General features: G+C 34.3%; 1 protein-coding gene across 2 annotated transcripts in view; it reads right to left on the reverse strand.

The window, feature by feature from the left end:
- Positions 1–26,922, reverse strand: part of Gpb5 (Glycoprotein hormone beta 5) — a 74,386-nt gene that overhangs the window by 12,380 nt on the left and 35,084 nt on the right. For both annotated transcript variants that reach the window (XM_090398803.1, XM_090398804.1), the window contains exon 2: positions 2,325–2,548. In XM_090398803.1, the coding sequence (XP_090254929.1) occupies positions 2,325–2,548 (224 nt within the window). The remainder of the gene's footprint in view (positions 1–2,324; positions 2,549–26,922) is intronic.

Consider the following 26,922-nt stretch of genomic DNA (forward strand, 5'->3'; position numbering starts at 1 on the left):
AGAGCTCTCATAGTACCCATCCAAAAAAAAAGGAAAATAAAACTGAATGTGATAATTATAGAGGTATTTCCCTACTGAATGCTCTTGGTAAGATTTATGCAAGTATACTTGAAAAACGGTTGACAAGAATTGTGGAAGAAAAGCTTGGTGAAGAATAAGCTGGATTCAGGCCAAATAGAGGCTGTCAGGATCAGATCTTCACTTTACGAAAAATAGTTGAGAAATTATGAGAATATAACAAAGAGCTATATTTAAGTTTTGTAGATCTGGAAAAGGCATATGACAAGGTGCCAAGAGAGAAGCGATTGAATACGCTACAGTTATATGGTATCAATGGGGCATTATATCAAGCAATACTTAGTCTTTATTTGAGTTGTAAGTCAGCAGTTAGAATTGAAGGAAGTACAAGAAGATGGTTTAATGTTAAATCTGGTGTGAGACAAAGATGTACATCATCCTCTCTGTTATTCATTATCTATATGGATCACATTATGAAGGAAAGTGGTATTAAACCGGATATTAAAATTGGAGATATTAATCTCAGCTCTTTCTTTATGCGGACGATGTTATACTTCTAAATAAAACCGCTACAAGTCTGCAAGATTCCCTGACCAAATTGAATAACTGTTGTAACAGATGTATGAAGGTCAGAAATAAAAAGATAAAGACAATGAAAATAGGCAGAAAATGTCTACTGCGTTGTGAATAGAGAACCTGTGGAACAAGTAAAACAATTCGGCTACTTAGGCACGATTTTTAGTGAAGATGGTAAATTAAATATGGAAATAGACAACAGAATCAACAAAGCTGGTATGGTAGGATGTAAATTGAAAAAAAAAACCATATGGAATAAGAGAGAAATTAGGCGGAACACTAAATTAGCCGTATAGAAGACAGTATTCAAACCAGTTTTAACTTATGGATCTGAGAGCTGGGTCAGAAGTAAAACACTTGACCAAAGACTAGAGACCGCAGATATGAGAGTCCTGAGAAAGATTAGGGGTACGAACAGGTGGCAACAATGGCAATATCATATTAAAAACGAGGATATTAGGAAAGAACTTGACATTGTCAGCATCCAGGGATGCGTTAGAAGAGCTAATCTGAGGTGGAATGGTCACTTAAACAGAATGGGAGAGGAAAGATTAGCAAAACAAGTGTTCTCTGCCAAGTTGGCAGGAAAACGACCCAGAGGAAGACCTAGATATAGGTGGATTGATACGGTTACAAAGTGCCTTAGACGATAAAAATATAAGATCTATAATGTTTTGGTCTTTGACAAGTAACAGACTGATTTGGAGGAAAATTGTAGATAGGAAGTTAGTAATGATGTAAATTTTTCATGTAGTACTATCATATCCTGTATACTCATTGAGGGTACATGGCAGGAATTAGATGGTGATGAATGTATAATGATAATGATTATGAATATATACAGGTCTTTGTTGGTTTGGCCGTATTTCCAGCGAAACCCGAAATCAAGTCGGCTGATATGTATTACATCCGATAAAAGTGTCGAGTCTGAAGACCCAAACTATACACGCGGTCTATTCTACCCCTCATTGAACTCATTGACAGAAAAAGTACTCTTAACAGACTCTGCACATCCATTCCACTCAATCACCACTCTCTAATTGACGATAAAATTATACGAATCATTTATTTATTACCGTTACTTTACACACACACACACACACACACACACACACACACACACACACACACACACACACACACACACACACACACACACACACACACACACACACACACACACACACACACACACACACACACACACACACACATGTAGAAAGTGCACTGGGAATCGTTATTGATTGTAGTTTTTTTTTTTTTTTTCTGTTTGCAGTCACTAAATTTAAAGGCAACTAGAATGTGTGCACATTTAAGTACATGAATGCTATTAAAATGACCAGAATTTTATGCATATCTCTTTCTTTCTTTCTTTTTCTTTTTTCTTTTTGGTTTTGTTTTTTGAAACGTTATTTGAAGGATTTGTAACAATGCAGTACGATATTTGCATAGCAATTTATTGCTGATTTTCTTCAATAATCATTTGCAGAATCATATAAGCTCATTAAATTATTTGAGTTTTTAAGGAATATGCTACAAGAATCCACGTTAAGTAGCACGTTTGCCCACTACAGTGCAGCATTGATAACGTTCTACTAGCAACAGTTGGCGCCGCCTCCCTACTCAAAATGCATTACTATCTCCTTTCATTTTCCAAATTTCTATTCAAAGCTTTTTAATATTTAATTACTACAATATCGCTACTCATTCAGTTGTAAACTGATACTTACCTCTCCTGAATCACACCGTCCCCAGCAAGACATAACGGTCAGCATATCCCAACACTGTCGTCCTTTTCTGTCGGTTCGTGTAGCCTTAAATGTATATTCTCTTCGGTGACACTCGAGAGTCGTGCGCGGATTGATGAGAGCAAGAACTGTCAATAATGGGGACAATGCCACAATGATAGCAAGGAGCCGCAAAAGCATCCTAACTCCGATGGCAAATAAGCGGTCTGAAAGAAAAATATCAGCAGATAAGTCATTGATAAAAAAAAGAAGCAATGATTAGTAATATAATTATTCTAAAATAAGAATTAAACGCAAATCATATAAGCAGAAGTTAATATGCCCGCATACATGGAAAAGGTGTGATATTTCTTTCTAACATTTACAGTTTTCTGTAAATGTAAGTTGGTGTTTAATAGGTAAGATAAGGTACAGTCAGAACAGATTCTCGAAGTAGATGGCGTACACCAAAGATGTGAAAGTTAAAATGAAATACAAACGATTTTTAACAAGGATATCTGAGAATCACTGCACTAGGTAAGAATCTTTATTTGTCTGAATTCTATCTCTTAATTGCCACCTAAAAAGGAATTTAAAAACTGCCGGAGATGATCTACAAATTCATTGAACAATTAATTACTGATAACGTTCACTAGATAAAATCCGAATAGACTGCTATGCAAAGCATTTCTGTTTCATATCTTTGTCAAGACCTTTGTTAGTAGCTAGTTTGTACATGAGAACGTTAATTAATGAAATGTGAAATAAAATAAAGTTTTGGGGATACCACTAAGTTAAACATGGAAAGAGAGCTTAGCAGGTGAAGTTAACATATTTTGGTATGTGGGTAAAAATCAGTTTTAAACATTTGGACATGATCGTTTAATTATTTTGTAAGAAAAATGACAATATACGAACATACGAATGATACGAATGTATATATATATATATATATTGTGACTAGTATTGACTCCGCTTGTAGATATTTTAAAAATTGGTGTTGACATTGCTGTAGAAGCTATTCCAGATTACAGTTAGCGGAGAAAAGAACATGACTGGAGATTGCGCTTGCACGGGTTCTTTGTAAGAGATGTCACGCTGCTGTTCCTCAAAACGTAGTGAAATAGGCTTATCAGTCAGTCTGTCCATAATAAGGTTTACCACAGTTGTAGGCGACTTTATAAACTCCTGGAAACTGAAGCTGGTTGTGTTTTGGTTTGGTGTGACTCAGAAAAGAACGAAGCTTTGGTAGGGTGGTGAAGTAGGTTTTAATGTTGAATTTCTTCATTATTTTTGCCAATTTTTAGGAGATAGAGAGCTTATGAACGGCAATTGGATGTGAGTAATAGGATTGGAGTTATCTTCTTGTCGAGGTTGGATACGTGGGTGTAGATGTTTACTGATGCTTCGAGAAGAATAGCCGTTGTTTAAAAATGTGCTTTTCAGATGGTTGAGTTCTGTTTGAAGGTCTTCTTCTACTGAAATAAGAGATCTTGCTGGATGGGCCAGAGTGGAAATAATACCAAGTTTCTGTGGAGGGAAGTGATGAGAAGAACAGCTTCAACACCATGTAGACTGGAATCTTACGAACAATATCCATAAATGCGGTGACGAACTTGAGAGACGTAGTGTAGAATTAAAAGAAATAGTTCTGGACCCATCACACATAAACAACAATTTAAGCCACAGTTTGCCTGACACCCACAGTGCAGTGATTGATTTCTGGCACTCTCGAATCAGTTGCCACTCACTTACAACTCACGCTAGTCCTTCCACCCGGACATCAGTTCAAATATGACTGTTGCTGTTCCTATTTTGATAATTTGAGAAGTCCATATTTTTTACCATGTATTTTTCCAGTTTTTTTGTTATTATTTACACACCTGAAGAAGTCGACGTTCCGACAAAACTAGTGTGTTATGTTAAAGTTTTATTACTTTTCTTGGTGTTCTTAGTCAGTATAATTATTAATTAAAAAATATATATATATGCATTCGTATGTTTCATTCATTATATATATATATATATATATACACATATATATATATATATATATATATATATATACATATATATACATACATACATATATATATATATATATATATATATATATATATATATATGAATGAATGATCATTAACTCGGTTAACATACATATTTTTTAAACGAATTGAATGACTAGAACCGAGATTTAAGTAACAATGTTTTAATATTAAAACACTACTAGTTTCGGCTTGTAACAGCCTTCATCAGGTGACATTATAAAAGAAAGAAAAAAAGAAAAAACACTAAAACACTGAAGCTTAAATAAACTAAGAACATCATAGAGAGTCTCTATACATAATTAACATTAAAACATTGTGGTTGTATTTAAAGCTGTTCTTTCGTTTGTGGTATTGTTGGGAAAATACGTGCTAGTAACGTCTCCTAAACGCCAGTACATGATTACAGCTGAATGACTATCTGGGAGGTTGTAGCTCAAGTTATTATTTAGATGAACAAGATTAAAGATGATTTCCCTAGATTCTACGATTTTTCATGCGATTTTTCTCTCTAGTTCATCATTGTAACAGGAGATGTTAGTAGATTTTTCCCAGCAGACTTTGTGACTTTGACTTTCATCATTAGGATTAGCCGAGATAAGGATATGACTTGAAAATGCACTGGCTCGCTGTCTCTTGTGAGTAATGTCCCTCATGTGTTCTTCCATACGCAATTCGAAAGATTTGTCTGTCTGCCCAAAATAAGGAATATCACAATCACATAATATTTTATATGCACCAGGGTATTTGAGTTGATGATGACAAGGTTTTGGGTGGCTTATTAAGAAACGGATTTTTGAAAGTGGAGTGAACAAGGTTCTGATATTGTATTTTCTTAGAACGTTTGCTAATTTATGTGAAACTCTACTTATATAAGGAATAGAAATATTGCAATTGAATCTATTTGTTTCTTCTGAGTGATGTCTAGTAGGATTAAGAAGGAATTTTTCAATGATTCTCTTGGAATATCCATTAACTTTGAAAGAAGTTTTGAGATGGTTTATTTCTGTAAGAAGTTCATTTGGGTCATCTAGAAGAGAACGGGCTCTATGTCCCAAGGTGGAAATTATTCCAAGCTTATGAGGAGAGAAGTGACGGGACTGACTATGCAGATATCTGTTGGTATGCGTTGGCTTTCTATACATCGATATTTTGAGTTTACCAGAGGAGCGTGTCAGTTTGACATCAAGAAAAAGCAGGGAATTATCCGTTTCAAGCTCGGCAGTAAACTTAATACTTTGATGTTGACTATTGAGATGTTCGAGGAAAACCATAAGGGAATCATGTCCATGGCTCCAAATAATGAAGACATCATCTACATAGCGTTTCCAAATTTTAGGTGTTAAAATAAAGGAAGAGATAGCCTTGGTTCAAAATTCTCTAAGTAAATATTTGCGAGTACAGGGGATAAAGAATTACCCATAGCCAGTCCATGATTTTGTTTGTATATAGTATCTTGAAATTTGAAGTAACCGGACTTGATGCAATGTGTAAGCAAGGCTAACATTTTTTTGGATAACTTGTCCTTGAGTAATGTTAGGACTTCATCTGTTGGAACATTAGTGAACAAAGAAGTTATATGCAAGCTACCCATGATTTCATCTTCATTAACTGTTATATCCTTGATGTATGTAACGAATTCTGTAGTGTTCTTTATAAAGGATGGTGACTTGCCTGAAAAACCTTTTAGGTATTTGGCAAGATATTTTGAAAGGTTGTACGTCGGAGAATTGATACTTTCTACAATGGGGCGTAGTGGGGTGTTCTCTTTATGAATTTTAGGAAAACCATATATGCGAGCAATAAACGGATGGAGAGAGAATAGGGATAAACAAACGTTACAGGATAATTCCGTGGTTGTTTTTAATAAGTCGCTGTAGTATTTCTCAGTAAGATCTGCAAAATAATCCCTCTGCAGATGCAATCCCCTCTTGATTCGAAGAAAACCGCTGCCCAGCGAGGAAGAGTTTTAGTTTTGGGAAGAAATAGAAGTCAGAGGGAGCCAAATCTTGGGAATAGCGTGGATGTTCCAACAATTTATGGTGCAGATCCTTTAATTTTCCCATTGCCAAAACACCTTTGTGGGCAGGTGCATTATCCTGATGAAAGATGATTTTTTTTTCTTCTGCAAATCGGTTATTTTCCCACGAATTTTTCGTCTAGTTCAGTTAAAAGATCGGAATAATATTTCTCTGTATTGTTTTACTCTTTTCAAGATAATTAATAAACAAAATTCCTTCAGAATCCCAAAACACCGATTCCATGACCTTTCCTGCTGATGGAACCGACTTTGTCTTCTTTGGCGCTGAACACCCGGCGTCTGTCCACTGTTTTGACTGGTGTTTGGATTCTGGTGTGAAAAGGTGAACCAAGTATCATCCGTAGTAATAAATGGACTAATAAAATCAGTTTTATTCTTGGTAAAATGCTCCAAGCACTGTTCAGAGATTTTCATGCGAGTGTGTTTTTGATCTGCTGTAAGCAAGCGCGGCACCCATCTTGCGCAAAGCGTTTTCATTTGCAATTCTTCATGCATAATATATCCTACGCGTTCCTTGGAAATGCCTATACACACACACTTTACACACTTTGACTCTCCGGTCATCCAATACCATATCGTGCACTTGATCAATGATTTCTGGTGTTGTTACACTTTTTGGATGTCCTTCACGTGGATCACCTTCAAAACTGGTACGGCCACATTTAAACTCGGCAGCCTATTTCTTATTTGTCAAAAACGAAGGTGAGGAGTGCCCATAAACTTTTATGAACTTCGAATGAATTTTCTTTGGAGTTAAACCTTCTTTTACAAAGAATTTTATAATCGCACGATACTCAATTTTATCCACTTCAAGGGATCTTTTGCTTCAGATAGCTGTATAAAACAAACTACTTGATACAATGACTTGCAATTTCACATGGATGCTTATGACATATGTGCCAACTTAGAAAAAAACTCGTGCCAATAGTGTTGCCATCTATGGTCTACGAAGTAGTGAGTGGTGCATCTACTATGAATGAGTTTAAAAAAAGTAGTGTGGTTGATGTTGATGAGTTCTTGTGTCCTTGAAGGTCTCAGATAATAATAATACAATGCTTCACCCAGAGGGTTCTTTTGTTACTTTATCTTCTTCCTTACAAGATGTATGTATTAGATTAATTAGAGTATGATACAAACATGTAAAGTAATGAATTCTCTTCAGATTTTCTTTTGATGTGAACACTGAAAGAAGTAAATATCAAAAAGGATAAAAGTGAAATATCAAAATTTGTGATTAAAATTATTTAGTAAGCATGGTGCTTTTTTGTTCAGAATGTATCTAACCTATCAGAGTATTCTGTTTTATACAAATAAGGTAAAGCAGTATCGGAGCCCGTGTATACCGAGAAATCCCATCTTCCCTTTCATGTTAGGCTCAATGATCCCATCATGGCTAAGTACCTTGGCTTCCTAGAAACCTGCTACTGAATATGTTAGGTTAGTTGATTATATCTACTGTGCATATTCTTCTATGACTCTAAATTGTATACATGTGCTCTTCTGCATGGGACACCCATTTTGTGGGGTGAAAAACCTAATTTTCAGTAGGAAAAACTCAGCCACTCCTGCATGAACTAGCTAACTCAGTCATTTGGCCCTGATAAGTTCTTCACTACTTAGACAGGTTTCAAACTCTGGAAGGAGGTAACGATCTTTCTATCCAAAAGGCTTGTCTATAACTGATTGAGTTATGGAGGCTTATACGGAAAGAACTTTATATATAATTTGAATTATTTCCAACTACCTTGTTGAGTGATATGTGTTGAATAACAAGTATATTTTTGTGCTTTGTAGATGCTGGTTTTGAATCCAGGAAAATATTAACAGCTTAATAAATCATTTATTTTATACTTTTCATGTTGTTCATACCGGGAAGCACAATTGAAAACTAAACTTTGAACAATATCATACTCTCTTGATACATAAACAATTACAAGCGCTTGCTAATGCCATATTTATTTGGGCATCTTAGTATGCTATTGTACAGTAATTATGCCTAGAGCACGACTGTTATGATAATGAATGGAACCACTATACAAAAATGCATTTGTAATTCTTCATGCAAAATATATCCTACACATTCTTTAGAAATGCCTATAGTCTCAGTAATTTCACGCACTTTGACTCGCTGGTCATCCAGTACCATATCTTGCACTTGATCAGTGATTTCTGGTGTTACACTTTTTGGACGTCCTTTACGTGAATCATCTTCAAGGCTGGTACGGCCACGTTTAAACTTGGCAACCCATTTCTTAATTGTCGGAAACGAAGGAGAAGAGTGCCCATAAACTTTTATGAGTAAACGAATTTCGTTTGGCGTTAAACCTTCTTTTAGAAAGAATTTTATAACCGCACGATACTCAATTTTATCCATTTCAAGGATACAGACAGCACTTTTGCTTCAGACAGCTGTATAAAAAAGCTACTTGATAGATTGACTTGCAATTTCACATGGATGCTTATGACAGATGTACCAACTTAGAAAAAAGAAAAAATCTTGCCGATAGCGTTACCATCTATGGTCGAGGCCGAGAACGTTTCAGACTACCCTTGTACAAGGGTGTACAAGGTTGAATATATATATATATATATTCAATTCTTAATAAAACTATGTATGTTAATCCAGCTAATGATCATTCTGTCATATATATATATATATATATATATATATATATATATATATATATATATATATATATATATATATATATATATATATGCCCTTCTCTAGATGTATATCAGATCACACCTTGTCCTAGTTCGTGATGAAATTCACACGCATAATCTATAAACTATATAGATTTCAGAATGAATCGACATTGCTACTGTTTTGCAGTTGCAGCAAAACAGTAGCCTATCTCACAGAAAACCAAAGTCTAAATTCTAATGGGAGAAAACTTTACAAAATGTTAATTTTTTATATGTGTTGGCTCTTTTATAGGTAGTTGATACACTCTTAGACTATAAGGTGGATTTGCTGCTATGGTGTTCTGCCTTTTATCAGTTTCCTCCCTTCTATTTGGTGAAACGAGAACTCCCCCCCCTCCTTATACTTTCGCCTTAGCCCACTGAAAATTTCAGTTCAAAGCTATTGAATTTCACTCTAAACGCTTACGCAATCTTATCGACCATGAAACGTTTATTCAGCTACATTTAATTTCACTCTGCATGATTTCGGATATATACAAAATATATCCGAAATCATGAAACATCATAGAAGAAAGACTTCAGGAGGAGACTTTCTACATATATTTGATGTTTAACTTAATTAAATTACTTGAATGTCCTGTGAGATGGTAACGGGTATATAAACATACAAAAGGAATGATAGACTGTTTATTACACTAATAAATTTACAACTCATTACAGTATTTAATTTTAGGTATATTAGAATTTACTTAATAGTTATAGAATTTTTTGATTTCGCGTTAAACTAAACCGCTTCCAATGTGTTCGATACATTTAGTCACGCACATTTATACGCACTTAAAGCTGCCATTAGAAGTGTTTATATGAATTATTCATGTTCCGTAAATTTTATGTCTTATTTCTTAAGAGAGGTGTGGCCGGAAGGGTTGCGTTTCAGTAATAACTGGTAAGTATATCCAAACGATGACTATAGTACAACTATGTATTCTACAAAGATACCAATGTAGGACTAATTTACATTCCATCCGTTTAATAAATTGTTTTTCTGTATAATAAATTGTTTCATTTACGGCAATTGAGGATGTGACGTGTTGTTTCTATGACAACGGTAGGTTACTAGTAAGATGCAAACTACTACCTCCAAATTCTGCATTTTCAAATACTTCACATTCAGGAAACTGAGAGACATTTGTGTGGTATTCTCTCTCTTTGACTCTAAACTCATTTAGATCCTAGAGACATATTAATGATATTAATCTCTCTCTCTCTCTCTGTTCTCTAAATGTGTTTAAAACCTGTGAGGGATATTGCATACTGCATTCCCGACAGCGAAATTTATCTACCCGTCTGCTGTTTTCTTTGTATTCATTAGAAAGCAGTTAAATTGAGTTTTTATGATTCCATTTGTACCATTGTGCCCTTATTGTTTCATATTTCAATTCAGACTTTATTTTCATTAGCTATTAATTCGACAATTGTAATAGAGAACTCATATCACATAAAAGTTCATATCATTTTATTGATGGATACATGTAAACTCCTTCAGAATGCTTATTCGCTCCTTAGCAATGACGAAATAAATAACTGAATGGAAAATTTCTAATATTTTAATAACTACGAACGTAATTAGAAACTATTTAGCATGATAACTTGCGCACTCAAATTTCGTAAGCATATTGTGTTAAATGTGGTACTTCGAGGTGTTCAGCTGAGTTTTTTCCCCTCTGTGTTCTTGTGTAGACAATCTTGTATTCTAATTTCAAGGAGTGAGTTGTTCGTCCTTTGGCGTGGGTGTGATTAAGATTGAATTTATAAAAAACTTTCAATAGGAACTTCATTCGGCTACTAGAACATATCAGTTAGAATTACATTACATACTGCCTATTATAAAATGAATACCCAAAAGTTCTAGTTCCACTGACCAATTTTTGGACCAAATAGAATTTCCTGCTAAATTTTCAGTACTCTGCTATCTCAGTGTAGTAAGTTAATCTTCATTCGTCAGACTATGCGATGTGGGAGAAAGGTTCTGATTTCTTTTCATCGTGATTGATTTAGTCCTTGTGCTCGTCAATCCTAATCTATGCTAACTGGGCTATCTGGCCCTGTATCCATTAATTTCTATACCGGAAGAAGGAAGAAGTAGTGTCATTCCTAAAATGTTGACGAAGTTGCTTGCTTTTCTCGATATTATTACAATAGTTATAGTGAGTGTTGGATATAGGCTAAGGTCCTAGAGCACAAGGACTACATTGAATATATCGAAGAAAAATTATGCCCTTTGCCTATCCCATTGTTACTGGGCACAGGATCCAGTGGAACCAAGCGAATGTGTTAGTCATAAGTTACTATATCATTATGATTATTATTTAAAACGGAAAATATCAAGCATTTCGCAACAACTCTAAATCGATGTGACTGCATATTAGTAAAACGTGGGAAGTGACTGCTTAAAATACCATTATTTTTTACCAATGAATATTAATTTTGTAATTAATTTTATTAGCTAATGAAATAAGCGCTTTGTTATTATTTATGTTTGGCTCACTATGGAATGTTCTACCACTCAAGTAACGGTTACCGAAACCTGAATTGTAAACGTGCTTAACGTCATATCAGCTTAAATGCATTATTATTATTATTATTATTATTAGTAGTAGTAGTAGTAGTAGTAGTGGTAGTAGTAGTAGTAGCTTTAGTCGCTCCCTGATAAAATTGAAGTGAAATCTAAGAACTATTAATACCTGTTTCAGTAATTATATGTGTAAACCGTTACTAATATTCATTATCTGCAAAACATCTTCTTAAAATCGGCATAAATAGCACAAAATTTGTTTATCCTACTACAAGTTCTTAACAAAACGACAAAACAGAGACGCCGGTCCCGCAACATATCATTAGCGTGCGACAACTGATGGAAACTACTGTACTCGATTATGAATTAAGACAGTTCAAAAATAAACAGAGAGCTGTAAAACTAATAATACATTCTGGTTTGATATGTATTTGAAATATCATAAATATCATTAAGCAACTATCATTATTTTAATTTTCACTTTCTATAAAGTCGTATAAAGTTTGAAGATTACTTTGAAATCATTGACGAAATTTTTGTGGGAAGACGAAAAATTTCTAGGTTTATTTTCAAGTGAGGATAAGTTAACTGAGATCAGAATAACTGACGATTCTTCCTATTTTTTTCCACTTAAGGAAGATATTCTCTTCCTCTCTTTTGTGAGCTAGTTGTACTTGCATAAATGAATGTCTGTTTTAAAACATTGTGTTTAATTTTACTTCATCACCACCTTTGCTGACGATGTACTTACGCATGTCATTCAGTTCTCATTAAACAAGCAAAATAGCAAGAGCGCAGTACTTGTTAGATGATACTTTTTGTTTTCTGATATCCACACACACACACACACACACACACACACACACACACACACACATATATATATATATATATATATATATATATATATATATATATATATATATATATATGTAGAAAGAGAGAATAGTAATGATGTTTGTCAGTCAGAACAAAATTGTTGGCAATTGTGTATATGCCAAATTTATTTATTGGTTATTGATATCTCTCTTTAACACATGTTAGCAAATTGGAGCGAATGTGACATCACTGAGCATCGGAATGACCATACGGTATCTGTGGATGTCCAGTGAACATGTAGATAGATAGACTTTAACACATAACAGCGATATTTCAGGAACTCGCGATTAACACTATCATCTGAAAGATCTGCGATTAAAATTTGTAGCGCCATCTAGTAGCTAATATTACAATTAATATTATAATTAATAACAATCGCATGAAGCGTTGTTAGATTTATGAAAATCTTCATTCAGCGGCGATGGTGTTCTTCTATTTCCGAATGTATTTCTGCAAGAAAAACGTCATTCGATGAGATGTTTTTGGATTTTGGAAGGAAAAAAATAATATAACTATTTCGAGAGAGAATTTCGCAGCATAGGTTTTAGCTTTTAAAATTCACTTTCACGTATTAGTGTTTTTATTTTATTTTAGCAGTTTGCATTAAGATATTTAAAGGACCTGGGATGATTTCATTCGTAATGAACAATTTTCATATAAAGTAATTAGTTTAGTTTCATAATTTCTTGACTTATTATTTTGAGGTATGGCATTTACAAAAAATGCTCGATCGCACATTAAAGCATGCGTCCACGAATACATCTTACTTCAAATCATTAAGGAAATTCGAGTCATGTGCGTGATGAATGCAGTAGTATAAGAAACAACAACGCTACTGAAGACTCGGCCGTGCAGAATGTGAATTAACTTTTACGGAATAATCTTCATAAAAACAAGTTTCTATTTCCGCTATCCGATAAAACTATCTATATTCGAAACTGCCAACAGCTATTGAGTATATCTGATTTCGTACTTTCCAAAAATATCATATCAGGAAAAAAAAGAGAGAGAGAGAGAAATAAATTGTGCTGAAATGTAATAGGGATTGATGTTTTATAGATTTTGAGGAATTAAAGAAAACTTATACAAGCACGTAAAAAAAAAAATAATTTAAGTCCCTTGTTCTAATTTTTTTTAACCTCCAGAATCGGCGCACATTATCTCATTATCTCACCCCCAATAATGGGGATTGTGATCCGGAAAGCAGACGATTATTATGATAAAGTTACCTGCAAGCTTAAAAGTTTAATACTTATTAATACAATATTAGAGAAGATAAGAGCATGAAAGCATTGCATTCATTTGGCATCAAAATCTGTTAAAAGAAAAACTAATAAATACAGTTATTCTTTATAGCCAATGCTTTTCCATTAAACCCGAAGGTTCGAAAGTGACGGCAAGAACTTACAATTTTCGGCTTGAGATTCGCGTGCCTAAGGTAGTGGTCAGCTCTTTTCGAAAACTTTTTAAGTTTGAAAGACAACCATTGCTCCATCGTTTTGCTGTTCGGCTATAAAACATAACGTATACTTATTATATTATGATTTCAGCTTATTATTATACTTGAATCTCGTGTTTAGTCAGATTATTTATTCAAAGTATGCTCTGTTACAAAATATATGAATATTGTCTCCCCCCCCCATAAAAAATCTTGTATCTGAAAGACTAACATGGTCTAGTGTTGTTTATTTTTCATTTTTGTGAAGCTCATCGGTGTCAGACTGTCAGACGTGAGGAACTTCGATGTGATATGGAATACTATTTTGGTTTTGCAAGATAAAATGAAAACGGATAAAAGAAAACTAAATCTCTCTGTGCTAAGATATAATCCTGAATGTTTTTATTGAAATTTTCTTTTCAGATTTTATTGAAAATTTTTTTATTGAAAGATTTTCAAAAGTACATTTTTAAGGGATAATATGGAATATATATTTTTTTAAAATTCAAAACAATGACAATAAGCAATATGTGTTTTAAAGCCCAACTGTAGTAGTCACATAAATGTTTCGACACCAGCTGAAACATCAGCTTTTCCATATCAAATATTGCATATGAATTACCAATTATTCCATAAAACCCGACAACGCTGTTTTGAAATTACACGTCGTGTGGCCACGTACTGAGAGCTAAAAGAAACGTTAAAAGTAGACTGAACTGAAATTCAGTCTTTGTTCTACACGTAGTCAAGCGCACTTAAGGATATGTGCTGTCATGGATATGAAAGTTGAAAAACTTACTTGTGAAAAAAATGTCAAAAGTTTCAAAATACGGAAATCGAGAAAAAGAATGTCTACTCTAGGGGAAGCTCCAAAATAGACCATTTCCTCGCAGTCATGGAGGGAACGGAGAGATAAAGGAGTTAATAGTTCTACTGTGGTCCGGTCGACTGTGACGCTTTATAAGCGATAAACCATGGTATTTTTATTACCCAAATTTCCTCTAGTAGGATAAAATTCTATCACTAATGCTAATAATGCATGCAAATAAAATGCTAATAATTAGATGAAGTGCAAAATGTTAGATAAAACCGCATTGATTATTTGAAAGATTTTTCAGATAATATTTCTAAAGTTGAAGGATAACTAGTAGGGACTTGATGAAAACCGTCATCACCTTAGCTATAGAATGATTTATATAATTTCTTAGCACTAAAGAAGCCGGTGTCTAGCCTTCTGTTGTCAAAACGTTTGGTGATGATTGATTATTATTATTATACCTAACGGAGTATGGTAAACTAATAATAATGAACTGTCTTGTTATTATTGTTTTACATTCCGTTATCAGAGCGAATTCATAGTCAAAGAGCACGAAAACATCACAAAATTATCAAATCTTTGACTAGTAATTGTGTCCATTCAACCTTATTCAAAGAGTTTGGAATCGATTAAATATCGACTGCTACTAGGTTATATGATGGTACATTGCGTGTTTCTTGTTGCTAGTGATTTAAGAAGTACATTTCTATTAATATTTTTATTTAAAATACTCATTTTCTGGTATCTTGTGTTCGTCACTTTTAATTGCATACCGTCTCGGCTCTGATCAAGTCTTGTGTGTCAAGTTTTTACAAACATTACCTTCAAACTTTTTACACAGGCATGTAAATTAATATCCTTTAATTAAAGCCTCATTTTATTTTAATTTTTTAGCTATTTGTTAACAAAAAAGGGACCAAAAATAGTTTAGCTTTTTCTTTCCTACGTACCTCTTAAATTTCATTTTTGCAAGTTGATTAAAATGGAGACATACCAGAACTCCTTGAAAGGAAATGACTACTCATAGGTTTCCATATTAATATATGCTAATAAAATAAAATGTAATAAGTATATTTTTAAAATTTAATAGATTTATTAACCTTTAAGGTCGGCTGTGTTGGGGCATCTCTATATATCTTAAGCATTGCTAACTATATATTATTTTAAAAAGAAGGAACTACTGAACATTTATGCATCAGAAATCCTAAACTTTTTAAAATAATTTACCTCATAATAAATCGGTAATTTTTATTGTATATTCATTTTATATTGTATAAATATTGTATATATTCATGATTAGGATCAAGTGCAGGGAAATAAATTTCAAGAGAATGAACACCGGATGCAAACTGAAAAGAACAATATCAATAGGATCGTTTTCGTGCTCGACAGTATAATTTAAAAAATAATAATAAATAAATAAAATAAAATAAAATAATAATAATCTGTTATATTCAGAAAATTTTATGAAAGTGGTATCTGGACTTTTCAAAGAATCTGCTAAAGCGATTTTATCGAATGAAACCCTTAAAAGTGAGTAATAAATGATTTTGCATGTACAGGTAATGGACAAAAAAAAAAAAAAACATGGAAACACTGAGGTATCGGGTCGCGTTATCGGTAGTTGTTACCATAGTCTACGATGCACCAAACACAGATGCAGTTGATATGCAAATATACTCCCAACATTCCTAGGGAAAGTGTATCAAGGCAAACTGAAGCCTGTTTCTGTTTATTGCATGCTAGAATGGAATCCTGAGAGGACTTCAATGACTTTGAAAGGGTCGTGATTGTTGGAGCCATGCTGGCAGGTGCATCTGTGTCTAGAACAGCTTTGTTGAAACCCATTTCAACAAAAACTCTACGCCATGGAACTATATAGAGTTGAATATTACGGTCGGTTTGCCTTATACAAGCCTTTGATAACTCCCGTCAACGAACGTCGTCCAATGGTGGAAGATCACATGCAGTGGACTACACAACAGTAGAGGGCTGTGATATGGTTCGATGAATCCACGTTCACACTTTTTGCTGCAAACGGACAAATACGTATGTGGCGTCAACCGAAGAAAGCTTACCAGCCAGAGTGCTTGTTTCTAACTGTGAAATGTTTGGTGGTTCTGTAATGCATTCTAATGACATGGTTTGGGTCCACTTGTTGTATTGGAAGGCAAAATGGATGCTGCACGTTATCTTTCAATTAGAAGTGTGATCATTTTTATTCCATTATCCTGTTGAAACATGATAATGTTTCAACAGGATAATTGATCGAGCCATTCATCGAGCAAATGTGGTTTGCAGAACATGACTGTGAGAAGTACTGTCTATCATGGTCTTCCCAATCGCCAGATTTTAATCTATAGAACATTTTGGAGCGATCTCTCAGGCAACGTTAACCAACCTCCAAAGAACGAAGGCGAATCGATCCAGTTTCTGTCGGACGAATGGTGTAAAATTCCCTCTGTTGAGTTTCAGGCACTGACAGAGTCTCTCCTTCAAAGAATACAGGCTGTACTATACGCAGGGCTGTACTTATACACGGGTACACGAGACTCTAACTGGGCCCCTGAAAAATTAGGGCCAATTTTAGAGCCCCAAACAATAAGTGTGAGCGGGACACTAGTGCTTCGGTCCCTGCCCCCTCCGGACAAGTGTAAGTACGGTCCTGACTAGACGCCCACGGTGGACGAATGCCATATTAATCGAAACGGGTCATTGTTTTTTTGTTCATTACATGCACATGGGTCTTTGATCAAATCTTCTTGTCACATTTTAGACCTCTATTATTCAACAGTCACTGAAAACAATGAAAACTGATGGCAAACATGCAGTTTCCAATATGTCACTTGCGTTTTTTTTTTCATTTTTATATTTTTGCGGTTTTATATTATCATTAGTTTTTCATTATTATTTCTCCGTCTTCTTTGCACCGTATAAATCATTATGATAAATCTGATGAAGTTACTAGATATTAAAGTTTGCAAAAACTTATCGGTTCATTCCTTAATATTTATATGTATTTTTGTCTGATTTGTTTTCATATAATTCCCGTTTCTCTTCTCCCGTCTGAAATGCAGTGTAGTTTCAAGAATATTCCAGATATGTTAAATACATTGTAGTGATTCAGACCCTTCCTTATGTGAGGATACAGTAGTAAAATGATTCCGCAGGTCGACAGCTAAATAACTTACGGGACTGAACCTGCTGGAACAAGTCAGATTCGAGACCACGTGTGGAGAAGATACTGTGTTCACTTGGTATAAGCGATATGTCTACGAATCTTCCTACTCTTTATTTCGCTCTTCCATTTAACCATCAAGGATAGACAGTATACACGTAAATTCAGATTTGTTGCAGATTATAAAAATCTCCCTGAAAGCAATCTGTAAAACATAAAAAAAGCAAAAATCCCCATTCAAAAAACTATAAACATTAATAAAATCTGAAAAAGTTTCCATATCAATTTTGCCAACATTCATGGGCCAGTCCGTTCATCTCAACTTCACAAAAAACCACCCTTCACACAATTTCTTCCGCCAGTGTAGTGCCTGTGCGTTCATCAGATGATATTCCTTATCAGAGAATGCGACAAATTGATCTGATCTGATTCAAAATTTCCTTATCAAGCTTTGCTACGTTCATTTGCTGTGTCTATTCAGCTAGATTTTCTGCAATCTGAAATACCCAAATAGTGACGTTATCCTCCTCGGGGACTTCAATATCCACAGTTCAAATGCCTTCCCTTCTCGATCAAGTAGACAGAAATGCTGAGGTATTTGCCAATAGCTACAACCTAACACGTTCCATCTCTTCAGCAGAATATCGGACAGTTATCATCATTCTAATACCCTAGACCTCTTCTTAACAATGCTACTTCTCCATTTGATAATCTCACACCCAGTTCTCATTCAAGTTTCCTTTATTATACAATATCTTACCTAGCCGTTCTCTGTCTGGTGTCCTTGTCATTAAAACGTACCATATGGAATGATCTCCGTAACTTCTACTCCTTTTTTTTCCTTGATCAGATTACTGTCTCCATTGTCCTGATCTCATCACCTGCTGAAACTGGCCCAAATAGCAGGAATAAGTTTTACAGGACTGAAGATCTTGCAAAACTAATCAACTCTTCAAGGTTAGGTAAGAATTGTGGCAAGTGGAATGATTTTCGAATCAAGTATTCCTTTGTCTATACAAGTCTCCACCCTCCCAAAAAAACCCAAAGAATATTTAGCAGAATACGCTTCTAAAAGTGTTCCCTATTCTCATCTTTCGACTTGTATGTTATTTTCTATATAAGTTCTGTCAATATTTGTAACTTTACCTGAAGGATTTACATATTCTTTAATAGCATGCTTTCATATTGACTTTGGAATTACATATATTACATTTATTCAAATAATATGAGGACGAAGATTTTTATTTGTGAGATTATTAAAATTATATTTACTCGAAAATACTTTTTTTATTTATTAACGTTGAGCGACTTTTCAATAAATTGCGGCACTATAAACATTGAAATACATTCAGAAAATCATCAAGATGAATTAAATTTAATTGAACTTTAATTTAAAGGTAGCTGCAAATCTAGAGAGACTGCGGCACGATGAACATTAATTAGGATTAAATACGTTCAGAAAATCATAAAAATGAATTAAATTTAATTGAACTTAAAGATAGCTACAATTGATAATGGTTAGATGAGGAGTAAAGCAGGTAGAAGATTAAGTATAGGTGGTACATACAATGGAACAGCACTAGTAACGAAAGATCATAAATAGTCTGTTTCTCGCTGTTTGAGTTTTGGAATTGAGACTTGGATACAGTGATACAAGCAGTAAAAAACGATAATATTTAGAACATCCATTCTTTCTATGGATTTTTTCATATATCAATTTTCATCATCTCTTGGCGCGCGCTCACGCCCCCCCCCAACACACACACACACACACACACACACACACACACACACACACACACACACACACACACACACACACACACACACACACACACACACACACACACACACACACACACACACACACACACACACACACACACACACACACACACACACACAAGGAGGATCTGACAGGCCTTGCTGATGTCCTTACCCGTGTAGCTGGAAAAAGAAATCTGCAAGGCCTGAACTAAAGTAAGAGAAACAAAATACATAACAAATTATTGTATTTTAAAACCTAATATTATCTTCTCTTACAAACATCACATCGATTGCAGAACTTCGTTCTCTACATGTGGGAAGAAAAGAGGCATCATTAATGTGGAGGAAAGGGGAACAATATATATATATATATATATATATATATATGACATGACCCTACGCACACAGGTCACAAGATATAACACAACAGATAACACAGCAGTCCGGATGTGAGCCAGTGATCACGGAGAAAGAGGGATTCTATTAACAAGTTTCCTGAAAATTTGGTTATATTCATTGGTAAAAAATAAACCATTATGAGGAAAGCCGTTCCAAGAACATGGTAGATGGAATAAGAACAGACAATGAGTGGTTGGTTTGAAATGGTTATGAGAAATGGAGAGAGTTTCATCTGGTAGGAGGATTACTCCCTTCTATATACTACTAAGAATTCTTAGAGACATTTTGTGCACAGTACCATTCCCAAATCTGAGAAGAGTATTCTAAGATCGGACAGATTTGAGATTAAGTGTTGAGTAGGAGAGAAGTAGTATTTTGAACGAAAAAAAAACCCAATTTTTTGAGTCTGAGAAGGATATGGATGTAATATGTTTATGCTAGGATACGTTACATATCAAAGTCAGCTAAGAAAGAAAAATTGATCTTCACTGGATATAAGAACATCAACAACAGCTAGAGATAGCGAAATAGGATTTTTTTTCCCGAATAAGACAGGATTGTTTTGATAGCATTGAAATTTACTGGATTATTGTCACCTCACTCTCTTTCAGCAATACTGTCTTTCTACCTACAGAAAAAATATAGTTTTTGCTGTGGATAGAAACGGTGATCTTTTCATTATTTTTAAAAAAGGTTGCTTTATAAATCTGAGAAGTTTCAACCTCCAGATGCCATTTTCAGGTTTCTCCGTCTACAACCGTATTAAAATTACACTCATACACTTAAATCAATGCGCCACCAATGACAGATGACAGATATATAAAGGATGATTAAAGAAGCATCTCAATTACACAAAACATAAGAGATGAAAAAAGAATACTTGATATAAGACTTAGGTATTCGAAGTTGACTCTTCTTGCTTAATTGCCTTCTGGTGCTGTCGGAAGCATTAATCGAAATGCATTTCAGAAAATACAAAATTGTTTTCTTTCGTTGAATTGTGTTTAATGGCCTTGATACCAATCAGTCTTTCAAGACGACCCTCAGAAACAATAAATAAATAAAATCATCGTCGTGCGAAGTCAAATCTGTCCATTATAGTGGCCTACTTGTAGTGATCCATTTTGCTAAAAAAGTAAAAAGAAATGCTTATTAGTTGATAGGCTACGAGGAAGCACATAATCCTAATGAAGCATTCACTTTCCAAATCTACTTCCGATGGATGTTCCTTTAAAGTGCTTCATTATAATTTTTGGTATCAATCCTGATGAAGCATTCGCTTTCCAAATCTACTTCAGATGTTCCTTTAAAGTGCTTCATATAATGCCTTAAAACCTCAATCAAAAATTCCTCATTGAAGTTTGCTTTTATGGAGAATATTTCATGCACACATTTCGAATAAAATAAAAAAATAAGTTATGTAACTTTGGCTTTGCTGCTCATTTCCGTGAGGATAACGGACTTAGATTATGAAGACTTTTGCTGAAAAGAGCTGATGCAGAACAAAGTCAAGCGAAATATTACTTCAGATGCAAATGTTCAGTTAAAATTGAGTAGATACTTAAGGAAATGCGTCTTCTTATAATATTTCATCCCCAATTTTTGATTATATCAAATTAAACTGCGCACTTTTTTTTCACAGTTTAATCATTTCTTAACATTCATGGTCGTCCACAGAGCACATCTCTTTCGATTGCGTTCTCCTTTTAAATCAATAGACCTATGCAAATACTCGTATATGTCCCATTATAGTATCTCTATATGCTATTTTCAGTGTTTCCTTATTTTTTACTGTTAAAAAGCAAAATTTGGTATTTGGTACAAATACGTTTCTTCTTACTTTTAGGTATTGTAAATATCGCCAAGAAACAAACTTCTTTCAATTTTTATTGAATTACCACAGCAGGCTGACGCCGCGTAGCGAACATGCAGGTTTAATCAAGATAAGCCTATGACTTAACGTGCTTAAATCTGCACAAACATGTACTGAACGTACATATAAAGCATACGATTGTCATCTAAATGATTCCACCTGATACATTTTGACTGGACTTCGTAATACCAGAAATAAGTTTCACTATATTTTCCATATTTAAGCAAACATTAATTAGTGATATCTTGACACAGAATGCAACAGGGAGTGAATTCTATGTCGTATATTTCTGAAATTATAGTTTGTGTTTGTACTTATCAACCACTTTATGTCGCAAGAACTACAGTGCACCTATTCTAAATATTAAGATATAAAATTTGTAATTTTAGTCATTTCCTCGTCCTGATATAATATGCTAGCAAGACCTTCATGGCTCAGTGGAGTTAAGCCACGTATTTGATCGAAAAGACGTAATTGAATATGTTCACCCGATTTCACTCAAAGCTAAGTTACTTAGCCTTTTCACGTTGATAGCTGGTTATTTTCATCCGATAATTCGGGTTGCACTTTCGCAGAAGTAAATGTGAGAAAATAAGTAATCTGCAGGATGCTAAAGGCATTCTGTTTCTTGCTTATCTTGAAAAAAGTAAAACAATAACAGCGGAATATTATTCCAATCTTTTAACCAGACTAGACGAAGAAATTCATGAGAAAAGACCCGGTTTGCAGAAATAAAAAAATCACCTTTCATCAGGACAATGCACCTGCCCACAAAGATGTTTTGGCAATGGGAAAATTAAGATATTTGCACTATGAATTGTTGGAACATCCACCCTATTCAAAAGATATGACTTCCTCTGACCCAAAACTAAAACCCTTCCTTGCTGGTCAGCTCTTTTCTTCGAATCAAGAGGTGATTGCAGCTGTAGAGGGGTATTTTGCAGATCTTACTGAGACCCACTATAGGAACGGGATAATGGCACTGGAGCATCGCTGCAATAAATGTATTCTAGTCTTAAGGGAGATTATGTTGAAAAATAAAAATAATTTTGAAATTATAAATTCGTTTTTTTATTGTTAGACCGAGAACGTTTCAGACCATCCTTGTAAACGGTGCTTTACGGGACTGCGTTGTGTATATTATTATTTGTGTGGTATCAGTAAAGTTCTTGACCAACTAGAGAGAAGAAAAAGAAATTTAATTTGTGTAGTAGAAATAAGCCATTAGTTTAGTACTTTTATTTACTTGTTATCTAGAGTTATTTAGTGGAATACGCTATCATAATATGGCAAGTCATAGGGAGGTAGGATACCGGAAAACACCTGGTTAGAGTGATGAGAACATTGTAGGTAGCTGAATTCTCAAATAAATTGTGTGGCATCTGTAACTAGATTTCTTGACCAATCATTACAATTGGTTAGAATTATGGTCGAAACAGCGAAGATTGTAAAGCTTTTATGTCCGTTAATTTTCAGACTGATGTTTATGCTTTGGGGCGAAAAACCTGTCATTTAAGTATGAGACAAACTCGCATTCAGTTTAAAAGCTCTTGTAAATATTCTTTGCATTCGTAGGTCTTTCCAGCTGATAAGCAATTGTTGATTCGTCTTCATTAGTACTGTGATCATTATAAGGATAAAGTAACTTAATAATTACCGATGCGTAGATTGTATTGAATTATCTTCTCTGTCTCTTCCTCCTGAATTCTTATACCAACTATCTTGCATGTGATTAATTCGTAGAGCTACGAAAAAAAATCCATTGCATGAAATATCTGGGAATGCATAAATGAAAGACATTGTTGACTGTAAAACTCTCATTCTAGTTCCGTATAATCTGGCGTCGACTACATCAGGAAGTCTTTGATATACTATTGTAAGATAATCAGGTATCACTCTAACTGAATTTCAAATACTGTAAGTGGTAATTTACTAAGATAGTGCTATGTCATCGTCTTATATCTGATTTTATTCCTTTGGGTTCATTTATTAATAGTCAATGATATCGTTCTTTTGTATGTTTACGAAAAGCAAAAGTAAACTATATATTTTGTACGAGATATGACAAAATAACTAGATTATTTCAGCAAAACTATTTTACTACTGACTTCTACTCGGGGCCATCAATTCAAACGAAGGTAGTTTCAAAAGCTGTGTACACTGTAATCCTGTTGGTAAACATAAACCGAGCATTTATTTAACATCATACATTTACAGGGCTTCAGTATAATCTCAATTCTGCCTTATTACTTGCTACCCAACGTTTTCGCAGGTCAACAAACTCGTTTTGTAGATGTGTTTAAGTCTGATCAGTTCAACAGAAACCTCGTCAATGGTAGTAAGTGTTTTCTTACTGAGTGACTATTTCAACTTAGGAAACATCGAAATCTGAAGAGCTCATGTCAGAACCGTAATGGGGACGAAAGAAAGCTAGAAACTTTACCGATACTTCACTAGAAACATCAGGCCCCTCGCTGGAATGTAAAATGAGTGTCCTGGCCGAACTCATGTCAGGTATTTTGTTGCGACATTTTTGGACACAAAATATATTGCGGGCTCTTCACTGTCATTTTATTCTTGTTATGTAAGCTATTTTCACAGTCCACTTAACCGTTGGTCGTTAACACTTTTTTTTTTTTTTTTAGTTTGACTAGAATGGGTTGCATATTTCCACCTTGACGATTGATATTCTCAATTCTGGTTTCAAAGTTACGCTCTTTCGTTTAGTTTATGGCATCAGTGTTAACATCCCCCCCCCTCCAAAAAAAAAAAAAGAGCGGTTCTCCATTCAAACAATGTAGCAGTTGTTTTGCAATTCTCTTGTGAATTCCTTGTTGGCATTGACAGATTTGGGAGCACCTTTTCTCTTTCAATGTAGTTAAGATGTTTGCTTCATTGCGATTTCTTCCCAACTTTTTACTGATCTCTTCTAACAATCCGTAATCGATAACTACCGATCTGTCATCCGTCGATGGATGTCAGATCGGCTTTACATAAGATATGTAAGTCACTGTTACACTTCAGTTGATTTTTTTTAATATAATGTTTTAGTTGTGTGGAAAAATCTACTATATTATGCTTCACATGTAACTTCAGTCGGTTTTTTCATATAATGCTTTAATTGTGATGCGATATCTAACCCAAGTCAGATTCCTTCCCCACTTTGCCTTATTTCTTGAAATAAGAATATTACAAATTTGGTTTACAATTGCGCGAAGGCAGCATCTATTACATCGCACAGTGACACATGCACGTATGCAAAAAAAAAAAAAAAAAAAAAAATGCAGTATTGTGCTGCCTGTTGAATACCATTGACAAAATTGTAATAGCTACTAAGATTAGCCTGTTTTTCAAAAATAGGTCAATAGTGACTACATCAGATTAGTAAACTCCATTTACTCCCTTGTGGTAGACAACTAAAAACGTTTCGCAGAGTAAAAACAACGAATCCTACTTTTGCTATATCAAAAAGTTCAATATATGCTAGGTTAGGTTAGGTTAGGTTAGGCTTAGTGATTTTTAGATTAGAGACTTTTAGAGTTCTTTATAGAGACTTTAGATTAGTGAGGGACTTTTATTATGGTTCCTATGTTTCCAGCTACAGCTCTGTGCTCCCAACTCCCCAGTCTTTCCAAATACCAACATTATTTTAATTAGTACTCCTGTTTTTTGTTGTTATTGGAAGAAGGGGATTTAAGGTGTTTCAACAAGTTATTCTTTAATAATCATTACAAAAAGAACAAATTCATAGCGTTTTTTATATGAAATTTTACAGAAAACTTTTTTTGTAGAAATTATGTTAATTATCATCGTTTTGTGAAGCTAGCAATTGAATACAAGAATAAGTCGAGCGTCGGAAGTGCAGACAAAAAGATTTAATTCCGTACTAGATACGTTAAGACGATGTAAAAATTCCCGATATTTCAGACCGAAAAAGACAGTCATCCACTGTCTGATATCTAGCTATAATCCAGGCGTTTTTGGTGACTTGTTAGTGTTGCAAGTATATCTTTTTTTTTCGAGGAAACCTTGTAGAACTGATTTTTTAAATACTTTCAGAGAAAGTTTGCAGTCTCATCAAGTAGCCAAGAGGACCATGCTTACACTTGTCATCGAATTGGTCATAGGTTCAGCTTCTGCCCTGAATTTGGAAGGTTGTGACGGGTTTAGGTAGTGGATGAATTTATTCGTCCTGAGGGAGACAACACATTGCTTATTTAAGACCTGAATTGGCTTGTAAAAGTTCCATATTTTGTCTCTAAAACATGGTTTACCTTACCGAAAATCTTACTCTTAGTTAGATATTTGGTAAGTTAAACCATATATTTAGCTCAGTTGGTATCGACCATGCCTTTTGGTTGAAATGACCATGGTTCAAATTCAGTGTAGGGCAGACGCGAACTATTATAAGGGCTTTTCACCTGCAAGTGAGCTAGCCGTTTTCATACAGAAGTGAGGGCTTTTACTCCTGGAACAGTAGAGTTTTTATTCCCACAAAACGGATACAGTTAACCTGCTAGAAAAAACTGGCATATGACAAGCATAATGCACTGCCTCATAACTTGAGATGCTTCGGCCAAATAGTCCACACAGGGTCTAATCCTTAGCACACCCACGGTGCTAATTCATGAGACGTTTATAACCTTTCTTGGGCGGGAATGCTATATATATAACACTACAATCATATGCTTTACTACTATTAGTACTACTATATATATATATTTTTTTTTTTTTTTTTTCACTCTTTGAATGTGTTCCATCCATTTATGTTTATATGTATATATTTTTAAAATTTTTTCTATTACTGATTCTTGGTTTAATTCTTTCATAATTTCTTCGTTTCTTTTGTGATCAAATAGAGTATATTTTGCAGTTTTCTCATAAACTTCATTTCTGCTGTTATTATTCTTTTTGTTTTATTGTCCAGACTTCACTTCCAA

Source organism: Typopeltis vanoorti, chromosome 10 (assembly GCF_054136105.1).
Source record: "Typopeltis vanoorti isolate ZY-2024b chromosome 10, IOZ_Tvanoo_1.0, whole genome shotgun sequence".
NCBI lineage: Eukaryota > Metazoa > Arthropoda > Arachnida > Uropygi > Thelyphonidae > Typopeltis > Typopeltis vanoorti.